The sequence below is a fragment of the Dermacentor silvarum genome, chromosome 4 (genome assembly GCF_013339745.2).
Source record: "Dermacentor silvarum isolate Dsil-2018 chromosome 4, BIME_Dsil_1.4, whole genome shotgun sequence".
Taxonomy (NCBI): domain Eukaryota; kingdom Metazoa; phylum Arthropoda; class Arachnida; order Ixodida; family Ixodidae; genus Dermacentor; species Dermacentor silvarum.
In genome coordinates, this window is record NC_051157.2 from 7,300,022 (window position 1) to 7,326,570 (window position 26,549).

At 43.8% G+C, this 26,549-nt stretch overlaps 1 protein-coding gene across 2 annotated transcripts; it reads left to right on the forward strand.

Annotated features, from left to right (window-relative positions):
* Window positions 1–5,008: 5,008 nt before the first annotated feature.
* LOC119449379 (protein unc-50 homolog A) lies at window positions 5,009–26,142 on the forward strand. Of its 2 annotated transcripts, none has more exons than XM_049666750.1 (8): window positions 5,009–5,263; window positions 6,890–7,095; window positions 20,468–20,493; window positions 20,576–20,641; window positions 21,018–21,138; window positions 22,075–22,214; window positions 24,406–24,498; window positions 25,795–26,142. In XM_049666750.1, the coding sequence occupies exons 1-8, from the start codon at window positions 5,192–5,194 to the stop codon at window positions 25,929–25,931; spliced, it is 861 nt and encodes a 286-aa protein (XP_049522707.1). In that variant the 5' UTR covers window positions 5,009–5,191; the 3' UTR covers window positions 25,932–26,142. The 2 variants fall into 2 exon arrangements, with proteins under 2 accessions (XP_049522707.1, XP_037568476.1); XM_037712548.2 differs by having other exon boundaries at window positions 5,011–5,175.
* The last annotated feature ends 407 nt before the right edge of the window (window positions 26,143–26,549 follow it).

The window sequence follows — 26,549 nt, forward strand, 5'->3', positions numbered from 1 at the left end:
TTCCGCGCGCTTACTTCATTTAGTTATGCGTGGAATGAGCAACGTGAACGTGCTGCAGAATAAAATCAGCTGGAGACCGCAATAATAACCAAGAGAACGTAGCAGATATGGCTAGCTCATGCTAAGCGCTTTTTACAACCTATCGTTTCCTTTCTTTTATTTCATGCATTCGATTTGCTTTACAAGAGTGCATCCCGTGCTCTATTGTTTCCTTATTAAAGGGAAATCCTTAACTGGGCTCTTGGGAAGCGGAATGTGTCTGTTGGCCGATGCCGCGGTACCAAAAATAAATACAAACCAAACCGCGTAACTCTCGCGGCTCGTTCACTTGGTATATATACCAAAATATAGTGTGGAAAGGCACAAATGTGTGACTAATATGACTGATGGATCATGGTATTAGTGACTTGACATACTTGCACTCGCGCCACGATTAACGATAGCAATATGACGTGTGGTCATATGACGACGGCAAGAAATAATTCTGACGCTGTGGGTGTGACGATAAAAACGTGTTGAATGCCAATCTCGATCTCAACGTGTCGAACTTACCCATATATCACGAATAACTGAGAGCACCGGTAAAGGTTACGGCGTAATGATAATAGTAATGATGATTTCTGGGGTTTTACACCCAAAAATCACAATATGGCTATGAGAGACGCCGCAGTGGAGGGCTCCGTTAATTTCGACCACCTGGGGTTCTTTAACGTTCACCTAGGTAAATCTATGCATACACGGGTGTTTTATGCATTTCGCCTCCATCGAAATGTAAGCCGCCGTGGCCGGGAATCGAACCCGCGTCCTCGAGCTTAGCAGTACAACCTACCAAAAGCCACTGAGCACGGCGTGTATAGGTAAAGGGTACGCGAGAAATCTACGCGGCAAACAACAAGACAAACCAAAATAAATGGAACGCTAACTGTGCAACATTGTATACGTATGCTTCATTTCATAATTACGAGCAAACGTCAGAAAACGAACATGATGGATTACGTATGTGCAACTCGTCTTTCGCCTTCTTGTGTTTAAGAGCGCAAACACTAAGCGAATTTTAACATGAAAGTAACTTTAGGAATATTTATTGCGTATGCTCGCTCGTTCGTACACAGCAAATATACTTACTGATCAATAACTACGTACTTGTTGTTACGTAATGAAAGAGGCAACAAATCACCAGAACATAAACTTTTCATTTTTTTGCTGTTATTGAAGGTAACTATTTTACGGATATGTAGAATCAATAGCGATATTTGTAGCGCATCAAAGACAGTAATTTTCCAGACGAGTTCTACTCGGTATAACGCAAGCACAAACATAGTCACGCGCCATGAATGCTTGTTAGTTTACGTAAAAAATCACACGTTACGCAATAACTATGATATAATGAGAAGTTACATGTTATTGGTAATTTTAGAGAGAATTCACGGGTTATTAAAACAAGGATATTGCAGTAATAACTTTTACATAACAAACTAGTAAATGGCTAGGCCAGTAGTAGCTATCTATTCATTTCAATGTAGAAAAAAAATATTTGTTTAGCTATTGGCTGGATCGAATGACTTTTATTTCAAATGTCTGAATTTGAAAAAAAGCTTCGCTCACGGTGAACCTTAAGGTACATCATGCGCGAAGTTTGTATTGAAGAGATAGCGTACAGCAAGAATTGTTCGAGTACGCAATCTCTGAAGCGAAATAAGCCAACAATATTGCGGCGTTAGGGCCGTCTTTGCTCCGTCTCTTGCCTTCCTTACACCTTCTCACTCTGCTCTGTTCATAATAAAATATTGTCGTGGCTAAAAATATTCGAATAAATACATATACATATAGCTGTAAACCACTATTGACCGTGAGTGAAAAGCGCGTAATGGTGAGCGAAGCGTTCACTGCACCCACGTAAGTATTTCACTTGAATGCGCGAGTAATTTACTTTTTTCGTTACTCTTATTTTTGCAAGCATGGTGCTATTGCCCGCGTACCCATGCGAATAACGTTTCTTTTTTTACGTTCTTTCCTTGGGCGGGCTCATTTAGCGCGTTTCTACGCACGCACAGTTACCGTAATACCGTTCCCGAACTCTAGCACCGAAGCTAGGCCGCGCTGATGAGTTTGATACGTTAGTTTTTGCATTATCTTGCTGCCCAAGCACAAAGAAACACTCAGAGATGGGTAAGCTCCATGCAGCACCACACTGTTGAAGTTAAATAGAGTTTAAGTGCTTTGCGTGGAAAATGAACGCAAAAAACTACAGCGCGTAGCAGACGACCCTCTCTTCCCGCGCGCTTCGCGAGCGCGAAAAGCCCACGTTGATGATGATGATGATGATGATTTATTGGCATCCCCTTTGAAACGGGGCGGCGACAAATAGTCACCTAGCCTGCTTGATTTAATCAGGTATACTATACATGTTCTTTATCTTGCATTTTTGTATACCTATCATTATTTTTCTTTTTCAAAAATTTACCTTGTACCGCTGCCTATGATTTTAAGAGATCAGGTCGCATCCATCTTTTCCCTACTTTTTTTCCACCAGTACTCTAATCGTCTCTTGCTGATCTCTACGGCTGATCTGTTTATGTTTCCTTCCACTTTAAACCCAAGCGCTTCTGGGAGTTGCACGTTACCTACGGTTCTCGCTGGGTGGATCTCGTCGCATTCCATTAGGATGTGCTGAGTGGTCTCTGGATCTTTACTGCAGCATACACATGTCTCATCTAATTCCGAATATTTGTTCCGATATGTTTTCGTCCTTAGGCAACCGGCTCGAGCCTCAAATAGCAAGGCACTGCCCTTTGTGTTATCGTACAGATTTTCCCTTCTAATTTCTTTCTTCTCATTCTTGTAAATCTCCATTGTCCTTTTCGTTTCCATTCTTTGCATCCAATTCACGGTCTCTATTTCTCTCACTTTCTTTCTGATGGCCCCTGGTTGTCTACTTACAGTTTCGATTATCCTGTACTTGGTTGCCAACTTCCTTGACCTCTTCCTCCATTCTGTGTCCACGCTTTTCATGTAGAGATACTTGTGCACTTTAGCCGCCCATTTATTTTCATCCATGTTCCTGAGCCTTTCTTCAAAACTAATTTTGCTTTGTGCTTCTCTGACTTCAAAAGAGGCCCAACCCATGTCTCCATGCACTGCCTCATTTGTCGTATTACCGTGTGCTCCCAAAGCCAACCGGCCTACTGATCTTTGGTTAACTTCCAAACCCGCCAATATATCCGATTTTAAGCATATAATGGCATTTGCGAATGTTAGCGCTGGCACCATTACTCCTTTCCAGATTCCACGCACCACCTCATACTTATTGTGGCCCCACAGTGCTCTGTGTTTCATTAATGCTGCATTCCGCTTCCCCTTTATTTTCAGATTATCTTGGTGGTTGCTTGAGTAATTCTTTCCTTCGTTTATGTGTACGCCGAGGTACTTATATTGCTTCACTATGGGTATTACTTGCTGTTGAATTGACACCACGAAGTTACTCGTGTGCTCATTAAAGATCATAATCCCTGATTTCTCTGTGCTAAACTTAAGGCCTAGATTTGTCGCTGCGTTCCCACAGATATTCGCAAGTATCTGTAAATCTTTTTTATTGTCCGCTAGTAGCACAATGTCGTCTGCGTACATCAGTCCAGGGATCTTCTGTTGCACCATTTGTCCATTACGCATGTAGGATAAATCAAAACCTAATTCGCTGTTTTCCAGTCGTCTTTCTATGCCCTTGACGTAAAGCGTGAACAACAATGGTGACAGAGGGCATCCTTGCTTCAATCCTTGGTGAATTCCCACCATTTCATTTCCTTTTCGGCCTTCCCATGCCACTTGTACTTGGTTGTCTCGATATCTCCCTCAGCAGCTCCACGAAATCGTCATCTATGCCTTCGTATTGAAGAATATCCCACAACAATTCCCTGTCTACGTTGTCATAAGCTCCTTTAATATCTAGAAATGCTATCCATAAAGGTCTTTTCTGAGCTATTGAAATCTCTATGCACTGAGTTAGTACAAACATATTGTCTTCTAAGCGTCTGCCTGGCCTGAACCCATTCTGTAGTTCCCCCAATACACCGTTTTCCTCCACCCACTTCGACAGTTCTAATTTTATGGCTTGCATTGCCATTCTATATATCACCGACGTTACTGTAACTGGCCTGTACGAGCTCGCACGGGTCCGGAGCAGCAGCGGCGCGGCGCGGCAGTTCACAGAAAAAGGCCCTCGCCGGAGCCGGCGCTTTGGACACTCTCCCATATTCTAGGTCACTCTAACTGTAGGGTTAAGCCCTTTACAGAAAAGTATGAGGTGTTCAGGCGTTTCCTCTTCTTCTCCACACGCACAGCACAATAGGCGTCACTTAATTCAAGTCAAGCACGGACTTGAAGTGAAGTTGCATTTCTGAATACGGGGGTTAGTCCGCAATACTCCCGTCCTGGCTTCAAACAACAAAGAGCTTCCCCTAGAATTATCGTAGATATTTTCTTTGGCAATTTCTTGCTTGAAAGTTCGGTATGTTCCCAGTGCTGATTTCGTCTGCATCCCTGTTTTCCACAGACCCCTCTCTGTTTCCTTAACTTTTTTCTTAACCGCTGTTTCCTGGTTTGCACCCCTCCTGCAGTCCAAATATTTGATTGACAGTTTTCTGGTCAGCTTCCTCCATTTTGTATCAACATTCCTCATGTACAAATAACTGAAAACTCTCCTTGCCCACCGCTTTTCTGCCATTTCTCTCAATCGCTCCTCTGTGTGGTACAGTGTACTAGAAGCCTCTTCTAGTACACTGTATGTGTGGAGCGATCGTACCTGGCGCACGATGCGCCACACGTGGGCGATGGACCAATCTTCGATGGTTTAGTTGTTATTTAGTAAATATTTAGAACATGCCAATAAAAAAAATTAAATTACCTTGTATGTTGATTTTAAGAATAAATATGCTGGCAGGCAAGTTCTCAGACAATGTGAAGAAAAGTGTTAGCCCAGTTAGCGGTAAAGGTGAAATGAGCCCAGCAACCCTGCACACCGTTTTGATGGCGTTCGCTGGTGTTTATAGTTGTGCCATGTTTTGTTTCTTTCCTCCATGTAGTTGTGCATAATTTAGCAAGTTTAGTGTTTAGCCGCTTCGTTTGTGTTTTGTGGCCTTCGCCGGTGGAAATGTGCTCCGCTAACATTGTCTTATAATGGTATGCTGGCCTGCAAATGTTGAAGATTGTGCTTGGCAGAATAGTGTTGCTGACAGGCACGTCATCTGCGTCTTGCTCTACTAAAGCGGTATAAACGCCTGCCGATCATATTCGAAGGAGTTCTTTCCGCATTCAAAATGCAGAAATGTTCGTCTTCATGTGTTGTAACATTTGTGACAATTCGACCGGATTACTGTGCTCCATTTCCGCGGTATGCACGATACGACCCCAGAGCCGGAAGGTGCTCGCCTTTTTTATTGTGCATGTGCAGAATATCGACGATTAGGCGAAAGCACACATCGCTTGGGGGGATTTTAGTAACTGCAATGCCTCCTAACTGCCCAGATGAGGAGACATCTTCCACTGGGAACTACTTGGTCCCTTGCCCATTTGTACGCCGTTAGAAACACTAAAAGAAGCCACTACCGTCTGAGAATTTGCCGATAACTCTGTTCGCCCTCGTCGTGGTTATAACATATTGGTATTTGTGCGTTGATATATGAAAACGTGAAGGTATGAGGCCAACTTCCAGGAAAAAAAAATGCAGAAGATGATGGCATACAGATCACTAGTCTTGTTATAGAGCACACTAAGCACACGGCAGCCGCAAATGTGTGCAAAGTTTTCTACAAAAAAAAAAAAAATAATAAATGTGAGTCTCACGCCAACACACAACGTTATTTTGCCTCATCACAACTTAATTTTTAACAGCAATTCAGGTGAGCCCTTAAACTATGAAATGAACGTAAACTAATCAGATCGAGGGAATCCTTGGAGCACAGTGATTCAATAGCCAAAAGATATGCTATTCCAATTGACATGCCTTGCTATGAAAAGCCATATCAAAACTTGTCACACAATTTTACGTGTGGTTCATTACACATCCAACAGTGTGAGAAATAGGTGTGCAAAGCTTCAGTAAAAAACTCTTAATTAGGAAACAAGTTATGCTTGTTCACCTATGGAAGAATTGCAAAAAAAAAAAAAAAGAAATGCTTTTGTGAAAACCAAATAAAGAGATTTCAAACAAATGCATCACGCACAAAAGACATTCAGGAAAGCTACAATGCTTGTCTCGTCCCGAGTCTTATTTTTGTTGGCTTTTGCACGTGCGACACCTCTTCTTTTTTTTTTTTTTTTTTTCTAGATTGTTTTGCAGCCTCAGTATAGTGACGGGAAGCCTTTGCAAAGCGCAGCTGAATCATTTGTGAGGCAAGCTGTCATTGTGTACCGACTATGTTCAATACCACCTTTGTTTGGGATGTCAACTTTGTCTCTGTTGTTATTGTTTAAATGACACACAGCATCAGACAAAACAAACTTGACAGTCAAAAAGTTCACATAGGTATCTTTGAGTGCTCTTTTCCAAATCATGCTATGTAGCGTGTCCCCCTTTGAGAGCTAATGTTTGCTAAAGATAAAAACATGCTGAAAATGCCCTCAAAGAAATATTACTTGTTTTCACTTTATATTAATGTGAAGTAGCAAACAAACAAAAACTGCAGAATTTGGTCACTTGTTTCACACGAAACGGGCACTATCGGTTTCACAGACGTCCTTAGGGTTAAATTTTTGCTACACATTTTGAAATAAACGTAGCATTTTTCATCGAGAAGCCCCTAGATAAATTGTACATCTAACCAAACAAAAAAAATTGTCATGTAAAGAAAATTGAGTTTTCAAGTTGGCCTTGTACAATAATGGCGTCTTGCAGGACCACAGGGACAAAATGGGCGGCTCGTCAGCTGGTGTGCGCTTCTCCAGTTCGCCACTGCCATTGCCAACGCCCAACCACCTCGAGAAACGCAGTGCTAAGGACAAGGGATCCAAGTTTCTGAGGCGCCTGGTTCATGTGCGACACATGGACTTCCAGTTTGCCATGTGGCAAATGCTCTACCTTTTCGTTTCCCCGCAGAAAGTGTGAGCGTTGAACTTAGCTGCCCTTGTTGATTTTATTACTGTAGAAAAAATATGAGCCAACAAACCGTGCGATTTGCCATGACATAGCACCAAATGTGCACGTCTGGGCAAATTGTTGCTTTACTGAATGATGCTATGTCATTGAGTTTGCCATTCGTTCCCAGTTAGTATGACTCATTATAACCGATGCACAAGAAGAACGAAGGCACAAACAGCAAGGAATGGCTAGGACGCAACGTGTCTATGTCATTCTCTGCTTCTGTTTGTGTTTTTTTTTTTTTTTTTGCACATAAGCTGTAATGAATTCGTTACGACTTGCCAAACTGCAGTCCTTCTACAGCAGTGGTGTCAAACTCATCTCTAACACCGGGTCGCATCCAGCCCTCGTAACTTCTCGAGGGCTGCACCGCTAGGCACCCTTTTCTTGGCCATTTTGTGCCGCCCTCCTTTTGCAGTGCTTGCCTGCAAATACACGAAATCCTTGCCAAGCAGTCAACACATGGGAGAGGGAGCTGACACTGCATGCCAATGGGTCAGTGTGGTTGTAACGCGATTTCAGTAAATATGCAGCATAGTCGGCAAGGGTGTGCACTCTTCAGTGAGGCCACACAGGCCGAGTGTCCCCTGCTCTGCAATGCCTCCTAATGTATGACTTGTCTGTATTCTAATGTCTAATGTATGACTTGTCTGTATTCTGCACGGTGATCAGATGTGGCAAGAAACCAAAACAAAAAAAGCTGGCACTTGGCGAGTCGCAGAGAGGCCATAGCTATACTCTGTTTTATTGCGATAGCAATTATATGGACACTCCAGGCGCATTTCTGCCGTCTTCGTCGCCGTGAGGTTCCATATAAAACCCATGGAGATAAAATTGTCGCGCGTCGTACACTTTGTGTGCTAGTGAAAGCATGCGACGGTGAGCCGGCAATGGTGGCTCGCGCACGCAGCAGGAAGCAGGAAGGAAGCGTGCAGTCTCCCAGTCGCGCACAACGCTCCAGAGGGTGGGTAGGGAGGTGGAGGGGCGTGCGCTCTTGCCGGGCCGGAAGGCTCCAGGGCGAGGGTAGGCAGGGGAGAGGCCGCAAACTACGCGGCGCGCTTCTGCCTGGGCGGCTGTATCTTAAAAGGCATCTGCGGCGGGAGTAGAGTCCGCTCTTCCTATGTTTTCGCGGTTAAGATCGCGTTGATGCGAGCGCCGGCATGAAGCTCAATTCACTTGTTGCTGCTGCCACACTGACTCACTCGAGCGTTTTGACAGAGTTTCTGCGGTCATCGAGTGAGATACGTTCATGTTTGCTTGTGCGCGCATGACATCATGCTTGTTAACTTAGTTAGTGTGCCTATGTTTACAAGTTTGTACGGCCGATAAAACTACTATCCTTTCTTTGTATAGCTGTCCACTAATTCGCTATCGCAATTGATGCTTTGCCTTTCCGACTTTTTTTTATACATAGTAGGCAAGTTGCCAACAGCTCCAAAACTAGTGGGACTTTTCTTACGGCTTGCATTTACAACCAGATAATAGTGTGTCCATGCCATATATACACCTGTGTGAGGGCCACACTTTTCACAATCTTGGTAAGGAGTAGACCTTACTCGGGGGCTGGTGCCATTCTGGTCCACTTTTTATGGCTGTACATGATCCCCATCTTTCTTTTGTACCAAAAGAGTGAATGCTTTTTTATTTATCATATGCCCATAGCACCTATTGGCATTATAGTGAGGGGGGGGGGGTTACATTTATAGGAAATTAAAGCAGGTTTCAGCGCATTTTTCAACATTTTCAACATTTTTCAACGTGATAAAACGAGTTTCATTTTTATGCCAGAAATTGTAACCGTAAAACTTTCTTGGTTTCTTTTTTTAGGCTGTGGTGCTTATGTAGGCTTACGTTGCATTTTTCGTAATGAAACTCATTTTATCACGAGGAAATAAAAAAAGGAAGTAGGATAAAATATGCGAAAATGGCACGATTGTGAAACAACTGAAAAGATTTTGCGTGGTTAGTATCATGTCAAATGATAACATAGATGACATTTAAAGAAGTAAAATATGATTCTTTAGGAGTGGCCATCACCACGTCTGAAGGTAACTTATTCCACTGCTGTATTGTTCATGAAAAATGAGCTAGTAAAGCTGGACGTCCTACATTTGAATTCTCGAATTTTATGTTGGTGATCAAGTCGTTCAGAAGTATAATAAGGAGGGAAAATGTATTGTGCTGGGTGGATGCCGGTTTGTGAGGCATAAATATTATACAAAAATTTTAAACATAGCTTAACCCTTCGATGTTTGAGTGGTTCCCAGTGTAATATTTCCTCTAAATAGGACATGCTCACTTTCCACTAGTTGTCTTACCTGGAACCACGGTGTAAGAACATTTAGGTGTTGACACTGCGCGTGCGCGAGCATCCAGATTATGTTTGGCAGCGCGCGGGCGCACCGAGTAGCTCTGCTGCGAGCTGATAGATGGCGCCGCGGTCAGCTGGTCCCAGCTTAGCGGCACTGGCGGCTTGTCATTTCTCTGCCTCCCCTAAATTTTCGTTCATAGTAGAGCTAGTAAAACTCAACGCGCGAAGGAAATTCGTTATTTCAGATTAAGGGATAAGTATACAAGGCTTAATGCTTCGCTAACATGAAGGTTTCTTGTGCAGGACGTGAATGACGTGAACACGGATCAATTGGGCAGCACTCAAAGTCCACTCAAGTTACGCTCGCGTGCACAATTTTTTTCGTCCGGTCTAGCCGTTCATCCAAGCATAAAAAAATAAAAGCGTTAGCCCACGTGCTACCCCTTGATTGAAATAAAATAGTGACTGCACCGGAAAATGGTGCATTTCATGTATTTTATGCTCAAGCTGTTCAAGCATTGTTGCGCGAATTCAGTGTGGCCGCGATATAAATTAAGAAATGAAACGGCGCAAGCTTGCATTATGCAACGCACTAGAGCAAAGTAGCTGTTAATGGCTAGAACTTAAGATGAGAATGCACATCAACTATGTAAAAACTCTTTCAAATGGAAATTTATTAGACGGGACAAAGGCAGGGGTTCTATCTTGGATTAAAGCATCACTAATACAGTTTACTGATGAAAACCTGAGCAAATGCCTTTTTTATTCTCATTCCACTTAACATAGACTGTGTATATTAGTGTATATTATTCATTGGTCTTTCTTCCATTGCAAGAGCCACTGAGTGGCTCTCGCAAGATCTAAAAAACAGGTGACTTTCTTTTTTTTTTATTGCATATGAAAATGTGCCAATGTAAGCATGTTTGACAATGCATGCTACAGCCTGTCCACAGATACACTTGCACCCACCGCACAATAATCCCATAGACCTTCATTTTTATTTTTTTGCAAAGACACAATACGAAAAAAATTGTGCATGAAGCAGCTCGATAATTTTAATAGGGGATAACCACGCAGAAGCTTACGCTCTCATATACTCCCACAATGGAAAAATGTTGAATGAAAACATGCAAGCGTGTAATATACACCACACGCGCATTTAAAAAAAAATTCAGTAACCAGGATGGAAATAATTATAATTTAAAAATCAGGCACACATCTGCACAGAAAACAGCAGTACTATACAGGGTGCACAAAGATTTGAAAATATGCAAATGTCACCTGTCTGGACAGAACCAAGGTAATGTTGATGCCATCCCTTAAAGATACTCAGATTATTTTTTACATCCCGCCTAAGTACATAATTAGTCCTAATGAATGAATCAATGTCTCAAATATTATAGTTAGATTAAATTTATCAATGAGAAAATTGTAGAGCAACATGAAAGACTCCCGATACAGCTTGCTATTGCTCAATACGCGCTACGTAGAAGTGTTTTTCCAAGCGTGAAAGAAGCCCACTAATACAAGCAAAGGGCCTCGAGCGGCCAGTCGCGTGGCAATTTTGCGTGTATTTGCGGGTTTCTTTCACGCTCTGAAAACACCATTATGTATCACGTATTGAGCAATAGAAAGCTGTATTCGGAGTTTTCCATGTCGCTGTACAATTCTCTCGTTCACACTTCTTATGCAATTATAGGATTAGAAAAGTTGATTAATCAATTATGAAAATCATAATGTAATTAGGCGGAATGCTAAAAAATAATCTATCTCCAAGCGACGGCAGACAACATTACCATGGTTCTGTCCAGCTACGTGACATTTGCACATTTTTAAATCTAGGTGCTCGATAGTTATGCCACCCAGTTATATATATTATACATACAGCAAAATTTCACGAACTGCTGTGGCACACAGGAGGTTCTCTCTTCCGCAGTGGCTTTCGAGGTTGTTTTTGACCGTGTGAGGTTCTTTGGATAGTTCTTGAAATAAGGTGAGAACCCTTTTATCGAGCTTCGCGTAATATGTCGTCGATATCGTATCCTCTGAAAAATGGTTGGTGCAGACATAGTCGGTAGACATTAGAGTTCGGTCTGCCCTCAGATTTGCACGGCGCCACTGCTCTAGACGACTGCACAAGTAAGGTATCCAGAATGGCAGTTGGGAACGAAGCACTTTCTAGCCATTTCAAACGCCGCTGCCACCTTTATCGAGGGCCTGTGGCGACAATACCCAAGCACACGCTCATGAAACGCACGCGAACAAAAAGCATATCTTCAAAACAGTGCGGCCCGGCCGCACATGCAAGCAGGACGACGAAGCAGCGGCAGCACGCGCCTTGCCGCCGAGGCTGGGACCGCATTTCGTAGCACCCTCTACGACGGCGCCGACCGAGCTGTAACCGAGCCGAACATAATCTGGACGCGGAGCGGGCGGCGCTCTCGCGCGCGTTTTGGGGAGAGTGTCAGCACCTCTCTTGCTTATTCTTACACCGTGTCTAGAACATACCACACAGCCATATTTTGAACTTTTTCAAGTTTATTTTTATAGAGGGCAAGTGGAGGGTCCCTGCATGCATAATCCAATACCGGTTGTACGCATGATTTGTACAAAAATCCTAATGATTTGGAGACCCTTGAGACTTTGTAATCAACGTGCCTTGTCCAAGACAATACAGGTATAAAATAGACTCCTAGGTATTTATACTCGGTAGAAGTTTTGTAATACTGTACTGGACACTGTATAACATGAATTAGTTTGTGTTAATATCCTGGAAAACTTCATGAATATTCATGAAAACTTCATGAACTTCATGAATACGAATATTTTTCGAGACCCCATGAGATTCGTATCATCGAGATTCCACTGTACGTGAAAATCCAAGAGACAACCAGAGCATCAACATTGTAACTAGACAATTTTCAAATAACAAAGCGTAAGGTTCTAGTACATTGAAAACTTTCTTAAAATCAAGAAAGATGCTATCCACAGATGTACAGTTGTCTAATGCAAAAGCCAAACCATGAACAAATTCTGTTAGTTGTGTAATACAGGACAGTTTTTGCCAAAAGCCATGTTGACTTGAGCTGAGCAGGGAATGCCGATCGATATGCTGCATAATGGAAAAGTATAAAACATGCCCTATGATATGTTACAACAAAGACATGTTAGAGATGCTGGACAATAGTTATATATAATATTCTACAGACCTAACTTATGAATACGCACAACAGTAGCTTTTTTTCTATTGAACAGGAAGAGACACATTGTTTAACGATTTCTCAAAAATAATCTTTAGATATCGTGATACTGACTTTACACGAGATTTCAGGAGGACATTCAATAAACCATCAGGAATGGTACCTTTTGATTTCATTAAATCATGTTAGTAGCGCTTCGACCCCATGGCCATCAACAAAAAATTCCTTCATGAATGGCAATTGTGCAGAGTAGGCTTGCCTAATATGGTATTGGCTAGTGATGGTGAAAACACTGATTTTATGTATGTGTTAAACCATGCGGCTTTTTCCGTTGGCTCAGTAATGGTAATGTTATCTATAACCATAGGTAGAATAGTGTCTTTTCTTTTTTTCTTTACGATTTTCCAAAGCTCTTTTCATTTTTGATTTTGTCACGTCCTGTAAGAAAATGACACACAAAAATTGTCGCAGTTTCACCCGAAAGGCGAAGCATCAATTGCGATAGCAAATTAGTAGAGAGCTATGCTATACATGCAGCAGCACCAGCAACGCGCAGAACTGTTGTCGACGCCTTCGGCGTTTTGCCCGCGTTCACTCCGAACGTGGCGTTGGTGACTGTTGCCGGTGCCTCTGGGGGCGGCTCGGAGGTTTTCGATGAGATCGGAACGGGACACTCGTCGAGCACCGTCGGAAGTTTTTGCCACCTTCTCGCCTCGCAACATTTTTATATAAATATGCATTTGGTGCCGCAGCTAAACGTCGCCTCCCCTCCCTCCCTCCCATCCCCCCACAGCCTTTCGCGCGACAGAAGTCACATTTTCTCTCCGCCGTGCGTTTGCTCCTGTGAAAGCGTGCGTCTCTCGCAAGCTTTCACTCGTACATACAGCATACGGCGTCGGCGACGATTTTATCGCCATTGGGCTCTATACAGAACCTCACGGCGACGGCGATGGCGACGACATCGATGGCAGAAATTCGCTTTGGAGTGTCCATATAATTGCTATCGCAATAAAAGCTGATTTAGCATGTTCAATTGCAAGTTTTACTTTACCAGTTATTGTTTGCAGTTTATTAAAATTTGCTGTCGACACATTCGTTTTGAACGCTCAATATAGTCTGTTTTTCTTCTGTGTCGGCTTGCACAATTCTTTTGTAAACAATGGCTTACGTCGACTATGTTTCCATGTCATTATCCAAGATGGGACAAAACAACTTCTAAAATGAAATATTTTATTCTTAATGTCCAAAGCTCGTCAACATTACAAGATTCTGCGGGAGTTTCAAAGATCACAATATATGCATTCAAGGCTTGATTTATTGCCGATATTTTGCCTTTGCTTTAGCTATAAATTTGTGGCACGCCACTGCTATTAATTTTCGCATACCCAAAGTTCATTTCAGTATGTACGACATTGTGATTACTAATTCCCAGATTTACTGTAGTTGAGAGCACAAGATCCGATTTATCATTCAGAAAAAAGTCGAGAATACGGTTTTACGCGGGTGGGTTCAAAAATAATCTGTAACAGTCTGAGCAAACTTATAGAACATGCCATTTGAGCGTTCAAGGCACTGGTTGTAGCTGGAAAAGGTGGACGCTGGCACCAGTCGAAACGAGGAAGGTTAAAATCGATTGAGGTTAAAATTGATTCCTAGAACAATGCATTTGATATCAATTGTTTCCATTACACTTATAAGTTCTGAAACGACATCACTCTAACTTGATGGTGGTCGATTAAAAGAGCACACTGACAGCTTTTTCGTATTACGTGTCAGCTGGCAACAGACAGCTTCATATGAACTGTGTGCTATCTCAATTTCATCTGAAGCAATGCGACGATAAACGCGAATAAATACGCCCCCTTTGTGCCTATTTTGGTCCCTTCTATAACAGATAAAGCCGCCGGGAAAGACGTAGTTATTTGTGACATCATTTTCTAACTGTGACTCTGTACCAATGACGACAGACAGTTTAACCATGCGAATAAGACTATCAGAGTCATTCGTTTTGTTTTTCATGCCTCAGCAATTAACATAAGAAAAGAGTTTCCTGTGACATATTGTTCTGTGGCGATGAGCGACCACGTCCACCGCTGAAGTCTCGGCTCTCATGGGAGAGGAAAAACCGACACCCGATCTCTTAGCGTAGCGTAGTTTAATCTGTCTTGGAACGCTAGCCCATGCAGGTGCATGCCAGCCACTCGCGCCTCGTGCAGACGCGAGCGTCTACGTAATGATCATGCGACGCTGATGCTGCTGCCGCTACAGAGGGCTCCCCCCCCCCCCCCCCCCTAGAGAGAAGGAAAGTTCGACGAACGATGAAAAGTCCACGTGACGCGGCGAGTCTTGTCGTTGGTCTTGGGTGTCCCAGACGGAGGCGGCGTCGATGGATGCAGGAGGGTTGCGTCGCACATTGGTGGGGCCGATGGCGCGGGGGCTTCAATGTAGGCGGGTTTGAGACATTGCAGGGCAATTGTGTCCGATTGGCAATTGACGTTCACGACAAAAGCCGTCAGACGACGTTCGAGAACACAATATGGCCCGGAGTAGTGTGGTGGCAAAGGCTTACGCACGGCACAGTTATGCACGAAAACATGGGTAGCAGAGGTGAGTGCGGGAAAAACGTACAGAGACCTTGCTTCTTGCAAACGTGTAGGCACGGGTTGCATCTGGCTGAAGAAAGCTTGCAGTTCGGCAACGTAGTCGGCAGTTGATGGCATAGGTGCTTTTCTGGTGGCGACAAAGACATCGCATGGAAGGCGTAGGTGAGTGCCGTAGACAAGCTAAGCACAGGAGCAATCTAGGTCGCTCTTGAGTGCAGCTCTGATGCCAAGTAAAACGATAGGCAAATGTAGAACCCACTTCTCCGGCGATGCATGCGCCATAAGGGAGGCCTTGAGATGCCGGTGAAAACGTTCAACAAGTCCATTGGACTGCGGGTGGTAAGCAGTCGTGTGAAAACGTGTCGTTCCGAATAGTTTGAGTAGCTCGTTGAAGAGTGCCAAGTCAAACTGCCAACCGCGATCGGTGACTATTGTGGATGGGCAGCCGAACCTTGCAATCCATGTAGGCACGAAAGCTGCTGCAACAGTGGGCACTCAGATGTCAGATATAGGTGTAGCTTCTGGTCACCGTGTATAGCGGTCAGTGCATGTAAGCAGGTAGCAGTAAGCTTTTGAAGGTGCGAGAGGGCCGACGAGGTCCAGGTGCAAGGTGTGAAAATGAGCATCCGGTGGAAGAAAAGACATGGCAGGCGGAATGGGATGACGCTGGATCTTAGAGCGTTAACACGACAAACAGCAGCAAACCCAATCGCGAACTTGCGCGTTTAGCCGAGGCCAAACGAAACGACTGGAAAGGAGCTTCTGTGTTGCGCGTATGCCAGGATGCAACAGGTTGTGCACGGTTTCGAATAGACGTCTGCGAAGGGATGCTGGAATGTATGGTCTAGGTGTGTCGGTAGAAGTGTCGCAGACGACGGACGTACCATCAGGAGTCGCAACGACGTCCTCCAATTTCAGGCACGTTGACGAATTCCTGAGTGTACGAAGTTCGGTGTCGTCACGCTGTTGACTGGTGAGTAATTCGACATCGATGATGAAAGGCTCCGATGTCAACGTGGAAACGGCATTGACACAACTCAGAACGTCGGCTGGAATGTTGTCGGTGCCCTTGATGTGTCGGAACGTTGTTGTAAACTCAGAGATGTAGGAAAGGTGGCGACTCTCGCGGGGCGAGTATTAGGACGCCGAATGGTTCATTGCGTGCACAAGGGGCTTGTGGTCTGTCAAGACAGTAATTGCACGGCCTTCGAGGAAATGGCAAAAATGTTTGATAGCCCGGTAAACTGCGAGTAATTCACGGCCGAACACGCTGTAGCGGGACTGCGCAGGCTTCAGTTTCTTGGAGAAAAAGGCGAGTGGATGCCACGCATTGTCGATGAATTGCTAAAGAATGGCACCGACGCCGGTGTTTGAAGCGTTGGTCAAAATGGCAGTGGGGAGCGTCTGGCTTTGAGTGTCTAAGCAGCGTGGCGTCGGTGAGGGCAGACTTGACTCTTGAGAAAGCTTCGGTGGCCTCTTCATTCCACTGAAGCACTTTGTTACGTTTGTTGACCAGCAGAGCTTCTAGCGGAGCCATAAGTTGTGCGCAATCGGGGATGAATCGGCGGTAGAAATTGATGAATCCAAGAAATTGGCAAAGCTTGGTGAGTGTGGTTGGTGGGGAAGGTCTTCGATGACACGAATCTTGGACGGTAGGGGTCGAATGCTGTTAGCGTCAACGATATGACCGAGGAACTTGAGTTTTGGTTGACCGAATTCGCTCTTGGCGGCGTTGATGACAATTCCTTTACTAGCAAGGCGTGACAACAACAACCACAAGTGGTGAAGATGTTCTTCCGCGGAAGAGCTTGTGACGAAAAGGTCGTCAATGTATGCAAAAACGAAAGGCAGGCTTCGGGTGATGGAATTGATGAAACGCTGAAACGATTGGCCCGCGTTCTGTAAGCCGAAAGGCATGCGGAGAAATTCAAGAAGACGGAATGGTGTGGTGATGGCAGTCTTGGGAATGTCTTCTTCAGCGACCGGTAGTTGATGATAGGCGCGAACGAGATCAATCTTAGAGAAAATCGTGGCACCGTGCAACGCTACCGTGGAGTCCTGAATGTTCAGGAGAGGGTGGCGATCAGGAACTGTAACGTTGTTCAGTGCCCGGTATTCACTGCATGGGCGCCAATCTTCCCGTCTTCTTAAGCACCATGTGAAGTTGTGATGCCCAAATACTGGAGGAAGGGCGGATGATGCCAAGTTGCAGCATGTGTTCGAACTCCGCTGAGCGATCTTGAGTTTCTCCGGGGACAAACGCCGGGGTCAGAAAAACGCTGGTGGGCCGGAGGTGACGATGTGATGGCACACGTCATATTGCACCGGCTGCATCCAGCAGGCGCATCAAGGTGGGAAACTCGCGTAGGAGCGCAGCGAAAAGTTCGATCAACATGGCAGAAATAGGCGCGATCGGCGATGTGCTTGATGATGGGACGCCGGGAACGCATAGCTGGGTCACGGAGTCCAAGAGACGGTGTCGTTGAACGTCGACAAGGAGTCCGTAGTTGTGCAAGAAGTCTGCTCCAAGGACTTTTCGCCTGCACTACTTGACTTGTGGAATCTTCATAAAAATACATGATGTCTTGTATTTAAACGATAATTTGATGCAAATGATGCTCTCACTTGCTTTCATAACGCAATTTTTCGTACATGCATGCACACCATGTACAGTATAGACCACTTATAACGTAACCGCTTATAACGTAACCGCTTACAGACTCTCGTTAATTTTCCCATAGCACTCCATGTATATGCATACCGCTTACAGTGCAGCCGCGTGAGACGAAGTACCGGTTATAATGCGGTTTCCGCGGGAAAATTTCGCCGACAAGGGCGGTAGCGAGCACGCTTCTCAACGAGGTGCGCCCACCAATAGGAGAGGAGATCAACGAGGACGATGCGGAGGAGGAGCATGAGACGTGGAGCATGAGTCCAAGGGTGATAAAATCGGCACCGCGCGCCATATGTGCGAGTGAAAGCGCGCGGGGGACGCACGCCTTGTGCTAGATATGGCTAAAGCTTTTTACAGCAATGTCTGAAGACACCACACTGACTAGTTCGGATTAGGGTGTGCACTTTTCCCCCCACCTAATTTCAGGCTGCGAAATTGTAGGTGTGGCTCTTACATAAGTGCTGCCCATACTAGAGTGTGTACAGTAGGTATGAGTCATGTAATTTGATCTAACATCAAGTTCTCGCACAAATTCACAATTATTTCATAGAAGGCATCATAGATCTCAAGCCATTTACCGCTGAAAAAGCTGAATGACATGTTCTGGTGACCAACGGACTTCAGTGCACCGCTTGCACTCGAGACCAAAACACAGCATGTCGCACACTGGAAGTGCAAAGCTGCACAAATATTATGTGATTTCCATAAATAGTGGCGCTATCACGTGCTTGTTTTTGTATTTCGTGGACTTTACTTAAAGGCAATGACAAGAAGCTCCATCAATGGTACTTATTTGCAAACACTTCAGTCGGCCATTTTTAAATGTTATCTACAACTGTCGTATTGGCACTTTCTTGGTTAAGCCAATATTTAAAAAGTTAGGTAATTAGTTTATACTAAATAATTGACTTTGCAAAACAAAAAAATACCACAGACTAGGACACACGATTCTCAACACCACTGAGTTGGGTTGAACCTCCTACCACTCTCGGTCATTTTTAAAACATTGGCTACTTTTAGCTGGGACACCCTGTATACATATATATATAAACACATAAAATATATGCTCTTTCTACGCTACCACGACTGCTGCAGGTTCAGCTTAGTATCCACAAAGCTAATTTAGTTGCCACTGCATATACTGAGGACCGCACAAAAAGCGATGGAACGAAAAATCTTAGGAGTAACGTTAAGAGACAGGAAGAGAGCGGTGTCGATCAGAGAACAAACGGGGATAGACGATATTCTAGTTGACATTAAGCGGAAGAAGTGGAGCTGGGCAGGCCATGTAATGCGTAGGATAGATAACCAGTGGACCATTAGGGTTACAGAATGGATACCAAGAGAAGGGAAGCGCAGTCGGGGACGGCAGAAAACCAGGTGGGATGATGAAGTTAGGAAATTCGCAGGCGCAAGTTGGAATACGCTAGCGCAAGACAGGGGAAATTGGAGATCGCAGGGAGAGGCCTTCGTCCTGCAGTGGACATAAATATAGGCTGATGATGATGATGATACCGAGTCTCTGAAGGGCACCCACCAATTCACCAGCAGAAAAACAGTCAAAGGGGAGGGTCATTTACTCTCAACCTTTGGCGACACCCAACATAGTACAAATGCATGGTTTAGGGTGACACAGGAAGCAAAAGCCCCCGCTCTGAGGGTTGCACATCTCTTTGGGAGAAAAGCTCCAGATTACACATGGGAAAAAGGCTCCTTGTGGCTATGCTGTGTACTCTCAAAATTGCCAAAGGGTTGGGTCACGAGAGCATAGGGCAGTGTTCATCGGGGTTTGCCTACGACGAGTGCGGTGCAGAGTAGCAGGACCATGCACAAGCACGTGGCACTGGGCTTCGGCCTAGCGTTCAGAAAGGAGCAATGTGAGGTGTGCATTTGCCCTAGGTGGAAGACACCATAGACGTGCTCAAGTGCACGCAATTCCCCAAAAAGTAATCGGACGAGCGAAAAGTATGTACGCACCTTGCACTTTACCACAGAAGTTCTCCACTGAGCTTGTGGCTGTGTTGTGTTTGATGGGAAGAGCGAGGGCGTGGTATTTTGCAAAAATAATTGAGTGTAGTGTGCCCTCTAGGGCAGAGCAACAGCCCAACCGTCACCTCGTTCCGATGTGCGTGGAGGAGGAAGAGGAAGAATAACGAACATTAGCATGAGGGCCCTGTAGAGCATTGCAATCCCCACAAGCATCACTGACACTGCAGAGCAATATCTAATCTTCACTGTTTCAGCCAGTGGATTTTCTTCAAGGTTTGCAGCAAAGTGCCACTTTTGTGCCAACTTGTAGGATGTCATACTCTGTGGCTTCTCTTTTCTCTGAAAAACTAGTCGTGTGCATACATGCATCACAACATGCTGCATTCCTGTGCACTGAGAGTTAAGAAATTGTGTCAAGGAGAGAACCCAACCGTTTGACCTTCACAACTTTTCATTTCTCAAGTGATTTAGGAAAGCTCTCTTTTTAGCAGGATTGTTCACTTTACTTCTGCATGGTCTGCATGGCTCTACATTGATTTTTTTTTTTTTTTTTCCCAGGTACCGTAACTTTCAGTACAGAAAACGTGAGCATGAGCTTTCTCCTGATTTTGCATGAGTCTTGTTGCAGTGGCTGCTTTACTGTGCTCATGCTTCAACCATTTGCAGAGACGAAGGACCAGTTCGCCAGGGACGATCCTGCATTTCTGGTGTTGCTTGGACTGTGGCTTGTTGGTGCGACAACATTTCTTGTATATATCTGTGTGTGACTAATTTACCTCCTACAATGTGTATTATATTTCCTACTTCGTTATAACAAGGTTCAACTGTATATAGGACTGTTCAAATTCTCTTTGATAATATTTGGTACACTTTCTTTTTCAACACATTTTACTAATATATATATACTACACTGTGACTAGAAGGCACGTAAAGGCCCAGATACAATAGTAATAATACAATAACAGTAGTCACAAATACAGAATTTTGTAGTTTGTTTCAGTATTGTTACTTGTGAACTATGGTGTAGCTGTTCAAATGGCATGCCCTTGGAGATTACAAGTAGAGCAGCATGCTAACTCCTCTGCTTCTTTTTCTCTCCTGGTCGCAGCCTCATCAGTGGGATTTGTGTTGATCCTACACATCAACTTCTTGGGCTTCCTCAAGTTTCTTCTGTGGGTCATATTTATTGACTGCATCGGCATGGGTGTCCTTGTGGCTACTGCACTGTGGTAAGGGTCAGTGCCTCTGGTTATGTTAGGCTCATGCTATTTGCATGGGCACACAAGTTCTGTACGAGGCATGTACTGCAGTGGGACTGCTCTTTCGCGCTTCCCTAAAGTAACTCTGTGCCATCTACCGCTGCTGCTGTGAAGCCTACGCGTGACCTTCAAAATGCATGGTGCGCCGGTGCGTGGCGAACACTGAGAAACGCGTCAAGCAGTACTCGCGCTCCTATCTCTCGTGACCATCTAGTGGCACCGCCGAGAATCCCGTGCGTGGCCTCCGAGTGTGGCATGCCGGTGCCTGTGCCACGCACTCAGTGGCACATACTCAAAGATCCATGTGGGCGAGGTGTTCATGGAAAAGCTGCATACACCCAGTGCATTCATAGCACAGCTTGCGTTGGCGGGAAAGGCGTTACCCAGTGCATTAGTGGTGTAGCCTGCTAATGCATCGGGTTGCTGTCCTTGAGGAACCCTTGAGACATGGGTTCAATTCCACTCAGCATCGGAGAAATTTAGGGGTCTTTTTCATCATTGTATAGCGGTACACACCTAGTTACCCAAGTTGTACATATGTACTCATTGCCTCATTCATACTCAGTGACCCAGATTAGTCCAAGGATTGGTTTTGAGACCTCAACACAGCAGCCCGATGCGCTACCCATTCGACCACTGACTACCCAGTGACCCATGTGAGAAAATGGTTAGATACATAACCCCCAGCAAGTGCGTCAATTACCCTACATATGCGGACGCATTAAAATGATAGGCTAAGAGGAAGGAAGACGGCAGTATGGTTTGCAAAGCAAACAAGTAGTTCAGATTGGGAGAAGCAGATAACCGGTAAGTCTAGGTGTGGCGAAATGATGTTTCGAATAAGGGATGCTACTGGTTAAGCAATGGTTGGAGCAGCTTTGTAAGCCTATGTTCTTGTTTGCCCAGGGTGATCAGCAACAAGTACCTGCTTAAGCCCACGTGCCGCACTGAAGATGTCGAGTGGGGATATGCATTTGATGTGCACCTCAATGCATTTTTTCCCCCACTTGTGGTTTTGCACGTCTTCCAGCTGTTCTTCTCTCGTTGTGAGTGCAGCATTCCTTCTGACTTGTCTGCACTGTGCGTGCGCACAAGGCTTTTTAGGTTTGGCTGCTTGTCTGGTTTTCAGCAACTTTAGGGTGAATGCACGTCTTTTTTTTTTTTTTTTTTTAACTTTGCCCGGTAAAGGAAAGTAAACTGTAGGCGCCATTTTACACACAGGCACTGTTTTTGTTCATCACATAGCTACGATTTGGGGCATATATATTATGTAGGTGGTCTCTTGTTTTCTTTGTTCACTTTTTTTTTTCTTTTTGTAGCAGCCTGTTGTTCCTGTGGGTTAGCCCTATGTTTGTGGACATTTTTTTTTTAAGACCATCTACCTGCATTACCTTTGTATTTAATTAAAAGCACTAACCTTTAAATGCAGAACAAGACTTCCATTTTTTTTTCTGCTATTGTAAATACAAGAGAGAAGACCGGTAAAGCTGGTTACTAATTTCTGTCTGTTAGGTAATTGTGTAGTAAAGTGTATAACTTTACAATAACCTATTCACCGGCTTATTACCTCTGCAAAGTGTATGTCTTTCTGACCTTTTTATTTCAGTTAATAATTCATTTATCTGGGATCGCGCCACTTAATGTCATCATTCAAGCTTTTCATTGCCTTCTTAATGGCTGCATAGTTGTATAGTATTTGTAATTTTCGTCTGAGACCATTCAAGAATGTTTTGTTTCTCTTTATGGCAGAGAAACGGACATTTATCCTACATGATAAAGAGCATCAAATGTCAAAAGTGGCCGAGACTACAGTAGATGGCTATATGGTGGCAATAGATTTCTGCAGTGCACTGTATGTGCATCTCAGAAATAAAAAAAGAAGTTAAATAGCAATAGGCTTAGAGGAAACATTATTTTGGGGGGGAATGGGGAAGGTAAACATTGCACTCTTTATATTTCCTTAATTATTAGGTCCTTTTCAAAAATTATTCCAGGAATATATTCGCTGAAAGGCATTGCTGCACTCATTTGAGTGCGTTCTCAGTTTTGAAGAAAAGTTTGTGCAGGTACCCTTTTAGGGGAGATGCACCTCAGAGATCCATTTTCCTTAATAATTAAGATAATTGGATTGATGTTGCATACAACATAGAGTTTATTCTCCTATTTTGTAATATGATTACATTTTCTGAATATCTGTGTATTTTTCGGTGTCCCTTGTAAGTGTGACAAGTGGAGTCTCTTGTGCAAGGTTTGAATGTTGCACCAGACCTAGGAGAGTATTATAATATAGCTTATATTGCTGTTAATTTATAGACAGATATATGTAAATAAGGCTTAGAATTATTTTTTAGCTTCATTATTTGAAGAAAAAAATAGAATCTTTACTTTTAACTATATTTATTAAGAAAACTGGTGATTGGTTTTCTAAAATGCACATTAACAAAATTGCTGCAAATTACAATAAATTCTGGATACTTCCATTCGCACTGAGTGCAAGAATGCTGGCACACAAACAGTGAAAACATACCAAAATGAAGTTAAAAGTTCTAAACATGTTCGTTGCTATTGTGGATGATCAACTTGCATGAAATGTGGCCAGAATTCCGAGCAGTTTTTACCGAAGAAGTGTTAAACTTGAAAAATGTACTCCTGCTGCATACCCTGAGAACACTTGCGAGCTTCCTCCTCCAGTCAGGCTTTGTTTGCTACTTTGCAATGGCAAGATTTAGCTTGAGATTTCCGTTCCAGAGATACTGGAGTCGACTCCTGTAGAACATCCTCAAATTCTTTGTGGCCTTTGTTGAGTATGGCTATAGATGTGGCCATCTCCACGCAACAGTGCGTGAAGTAAATTTTGTCATGGGGTTTGTCCTGGAAACGGTGAAACAGCAGCTTTTTGCTTGTCATTTTCTCATATGTTGGAAGCATAGCCTCTGACTGAGCACTGGCGAAAAGTGAAAATGAACTGGTGCCAACTCAGCCAGGGCTTGTGCTCACTTGTTGCAACTTGTGCTCATGAACCTCATCAGTACAGCGTGAATAGAAAAATGAAGCCCCTACAAATAAAAATGAAATTTCTTCACCCTCATCTCCCTTTAAAAATTATTTGTAATTGAAATTTTGATTTTTAATGAGTTATTACGCATGCATTCTTGTAAGCTATAAAAGAAGCAGAATTTTCATATCTATTCATTAAATTGAAGGGAAGCACTGGAATGTGATGTGCTTTTTCTGCAGTGCTTTCGCACCACATCTCACTTCTGTTTGGCAACACTCTCTGGCTGATCGCGCTGGGATACTACATTTACATCACATTCCTTGGCTACAGTGGTAAGGGATGATTTTTTTGAAAGCACGCCTTTTTAGTATTCAGCAGTTCATTTCCTTGCTACTTAATTGTTTAATAAAACTATATTGTGTATGTGCTGTATGTATATCACATGTTGCACAAAACTGGAGCCAGAGTTCTTCACCCTTTATGGAAGAACGTTGCCTACAAGCAACAAACCAGAAAAAAATATTTTTTCTTGCCAAGTTTTTGTATTGGGTGCAACATTCCTGGCAAAATGTCTTTGACCAACACTGAATGACAGGCAGCAAGCGTCAGCGTTGGTTTAGAGCAGGAACACAGGATGAGGAAGAAGTTGGCACGCGACCTGCTCCCTTTTGAAACCACGGTCAGAGGAGTCAGACTAATGCAAGATCTTCGGCATCAGTGGTATCACGCACATAATGTAAAGCAAATACCCTGTGCACCTTTGGTTTGGATGTGATGAGAGATGTCAGTCGTTTGGCGTGCCAAGAACATTTGCAAAGCAACCGACAGGAATGACTACTGGGGAGTTGGGGCATTAACTAGGAAGATTTAGGAGCCAAGCTTTATAATAAATAATGGTGTGTTATTTTCAAAGCTTTTAATTTTTCTAAGATATGGGTTGACCTATATCCAAATCGTAACTTTTTATTTCTCGTGGCAAGTTCATTATATAAGAAGTCAGCCTATTCCGTAGTGTCAAGACGCAACCAAGGACGGAAAAGGATCAGGACAGCAAAGAGCATCTCCCACTCTTTCCTGTCCTGATCCTTTTCTTTTCCATCCTTGGTTGCATCTTAACACTACGGAATAAGATGAACCAACTAGCCCAGCAAAAAGCCCTGAGAAATCAACCTATTTTCAAATAAGTACGGTAGCTATAGTATAATAACATAACCTCGATGGCTTTTGATGGTCACTGTGCTTTGTATTTGTGACAGACTTACTGGTTGTGTGCAGTTGACACCCTCTCCTCACTGACATGTACAGTGCTTGGCAATTGAAATGTGGTACCCGGCCCACATGGTGGCTGGCGCTTTTTTGCTACCAGTGGGCGCAGAGTGATCACTGGGGGGCCAGAGTTATACACAATGCATCACAAAAGCCCTCACTTTTATCATATACCTTAATAAGTCTGTGCGGCGTCCCCGGCGCCCGCCAGCGCCCGCCAGTGGTGCAAAAAGTGCCAGCTGCCATGGGTGTCGAGTATGGCATTTGAATTGTCAATCACTGTACATTACAACATGCATTGTGAATGTGTGTATGCATCAGTAAATTCTTTGGAACCAATAGATACTGTTTCTCTCTTTCAGCCCTCCCTATCCTGAAGAACACACACATTTTTCTCTATCCACTGGCCCTCCTGCTTGTTTGCTACATAGTGACTTTGGTGTGTAATATAAACCTTTGTGAGGCCCTTAATGATTTCTATGCATACAGGGTGATGTAAGGTACAGTGATCCCTCACGACAGGAAGCTGTGTGCCATGTTTTGCTTTCCTTTATGGAAAAGGACTTTCTGATGCTTCGTCATATGTCTGTGTGTTGAGACTGTAATTTAAAGCTGTAAAATATTTCAGTGGTGTTGCACCTGCAGTATGCTGTATGTGTGGGCCCAATGTATGAATAAACTTGTGGCATCATGTGATGCAATTTTCTCTATTTTGATCAAGCTTTCTTTCTTCTTAGAGGATTACTGATGCAAAATTTTTTCCCGCTTTTGTTTGTCATTGGATAGCTGTTGACCCAGTAAACAACGTAGGAAGCTTCAGTTGCTTGTGAAAGGGAAAAAAAAAAAAAGAATATGTTGTCTTTTAGTGTGACCAGTTTAAAATGCATGCCTTCTGGCCTGAAGCCGCCTGCAGGTTGGGCAGTGTACCAGACGCACTGCGAACACAGTGCCGAAAGCTGGGTGCACATGAAGGGAGAAGTCAGGTGTCTTCCCAGAGGAGCAACGCCAGAGGAATAGGCTTAGATCGGTCAACAATAATAGAAGGTCTGTATGGCAGCACCACCCAGATTTGGGCAGCACAGTCATGGTCTGGCATTTTGACCATGCATCAGTGGTT

What these genes read in the sequence shown, in the direction of transcription:
- LOC119449379 (XM_049666750.1), top strand. Translation starts at nt 5,192, where the DNA reads ATGTTGAAGATTGTGCTTGGCAGAATAGTGTTGCTGACAGGCACGTCA. An exon ending in GCTTGGACTGTGGCTTGTTG is followed by an intron (nt 20,642 to 21,017) that starts GTGCGACAACAT and finishes TCCTGGTCGCAG; the next exon opens with CCTCATCAGTGGGATTTGTG. An exon ending in CTTGTGGCTACTGCACTGTG is followed by an intron (nt 21,139 to 22,074) that starts GTAAGGGTCAGT and finishes TTGTTTGCCCAG; the next exon opens with GGTGATCAGCAACAAGTACC.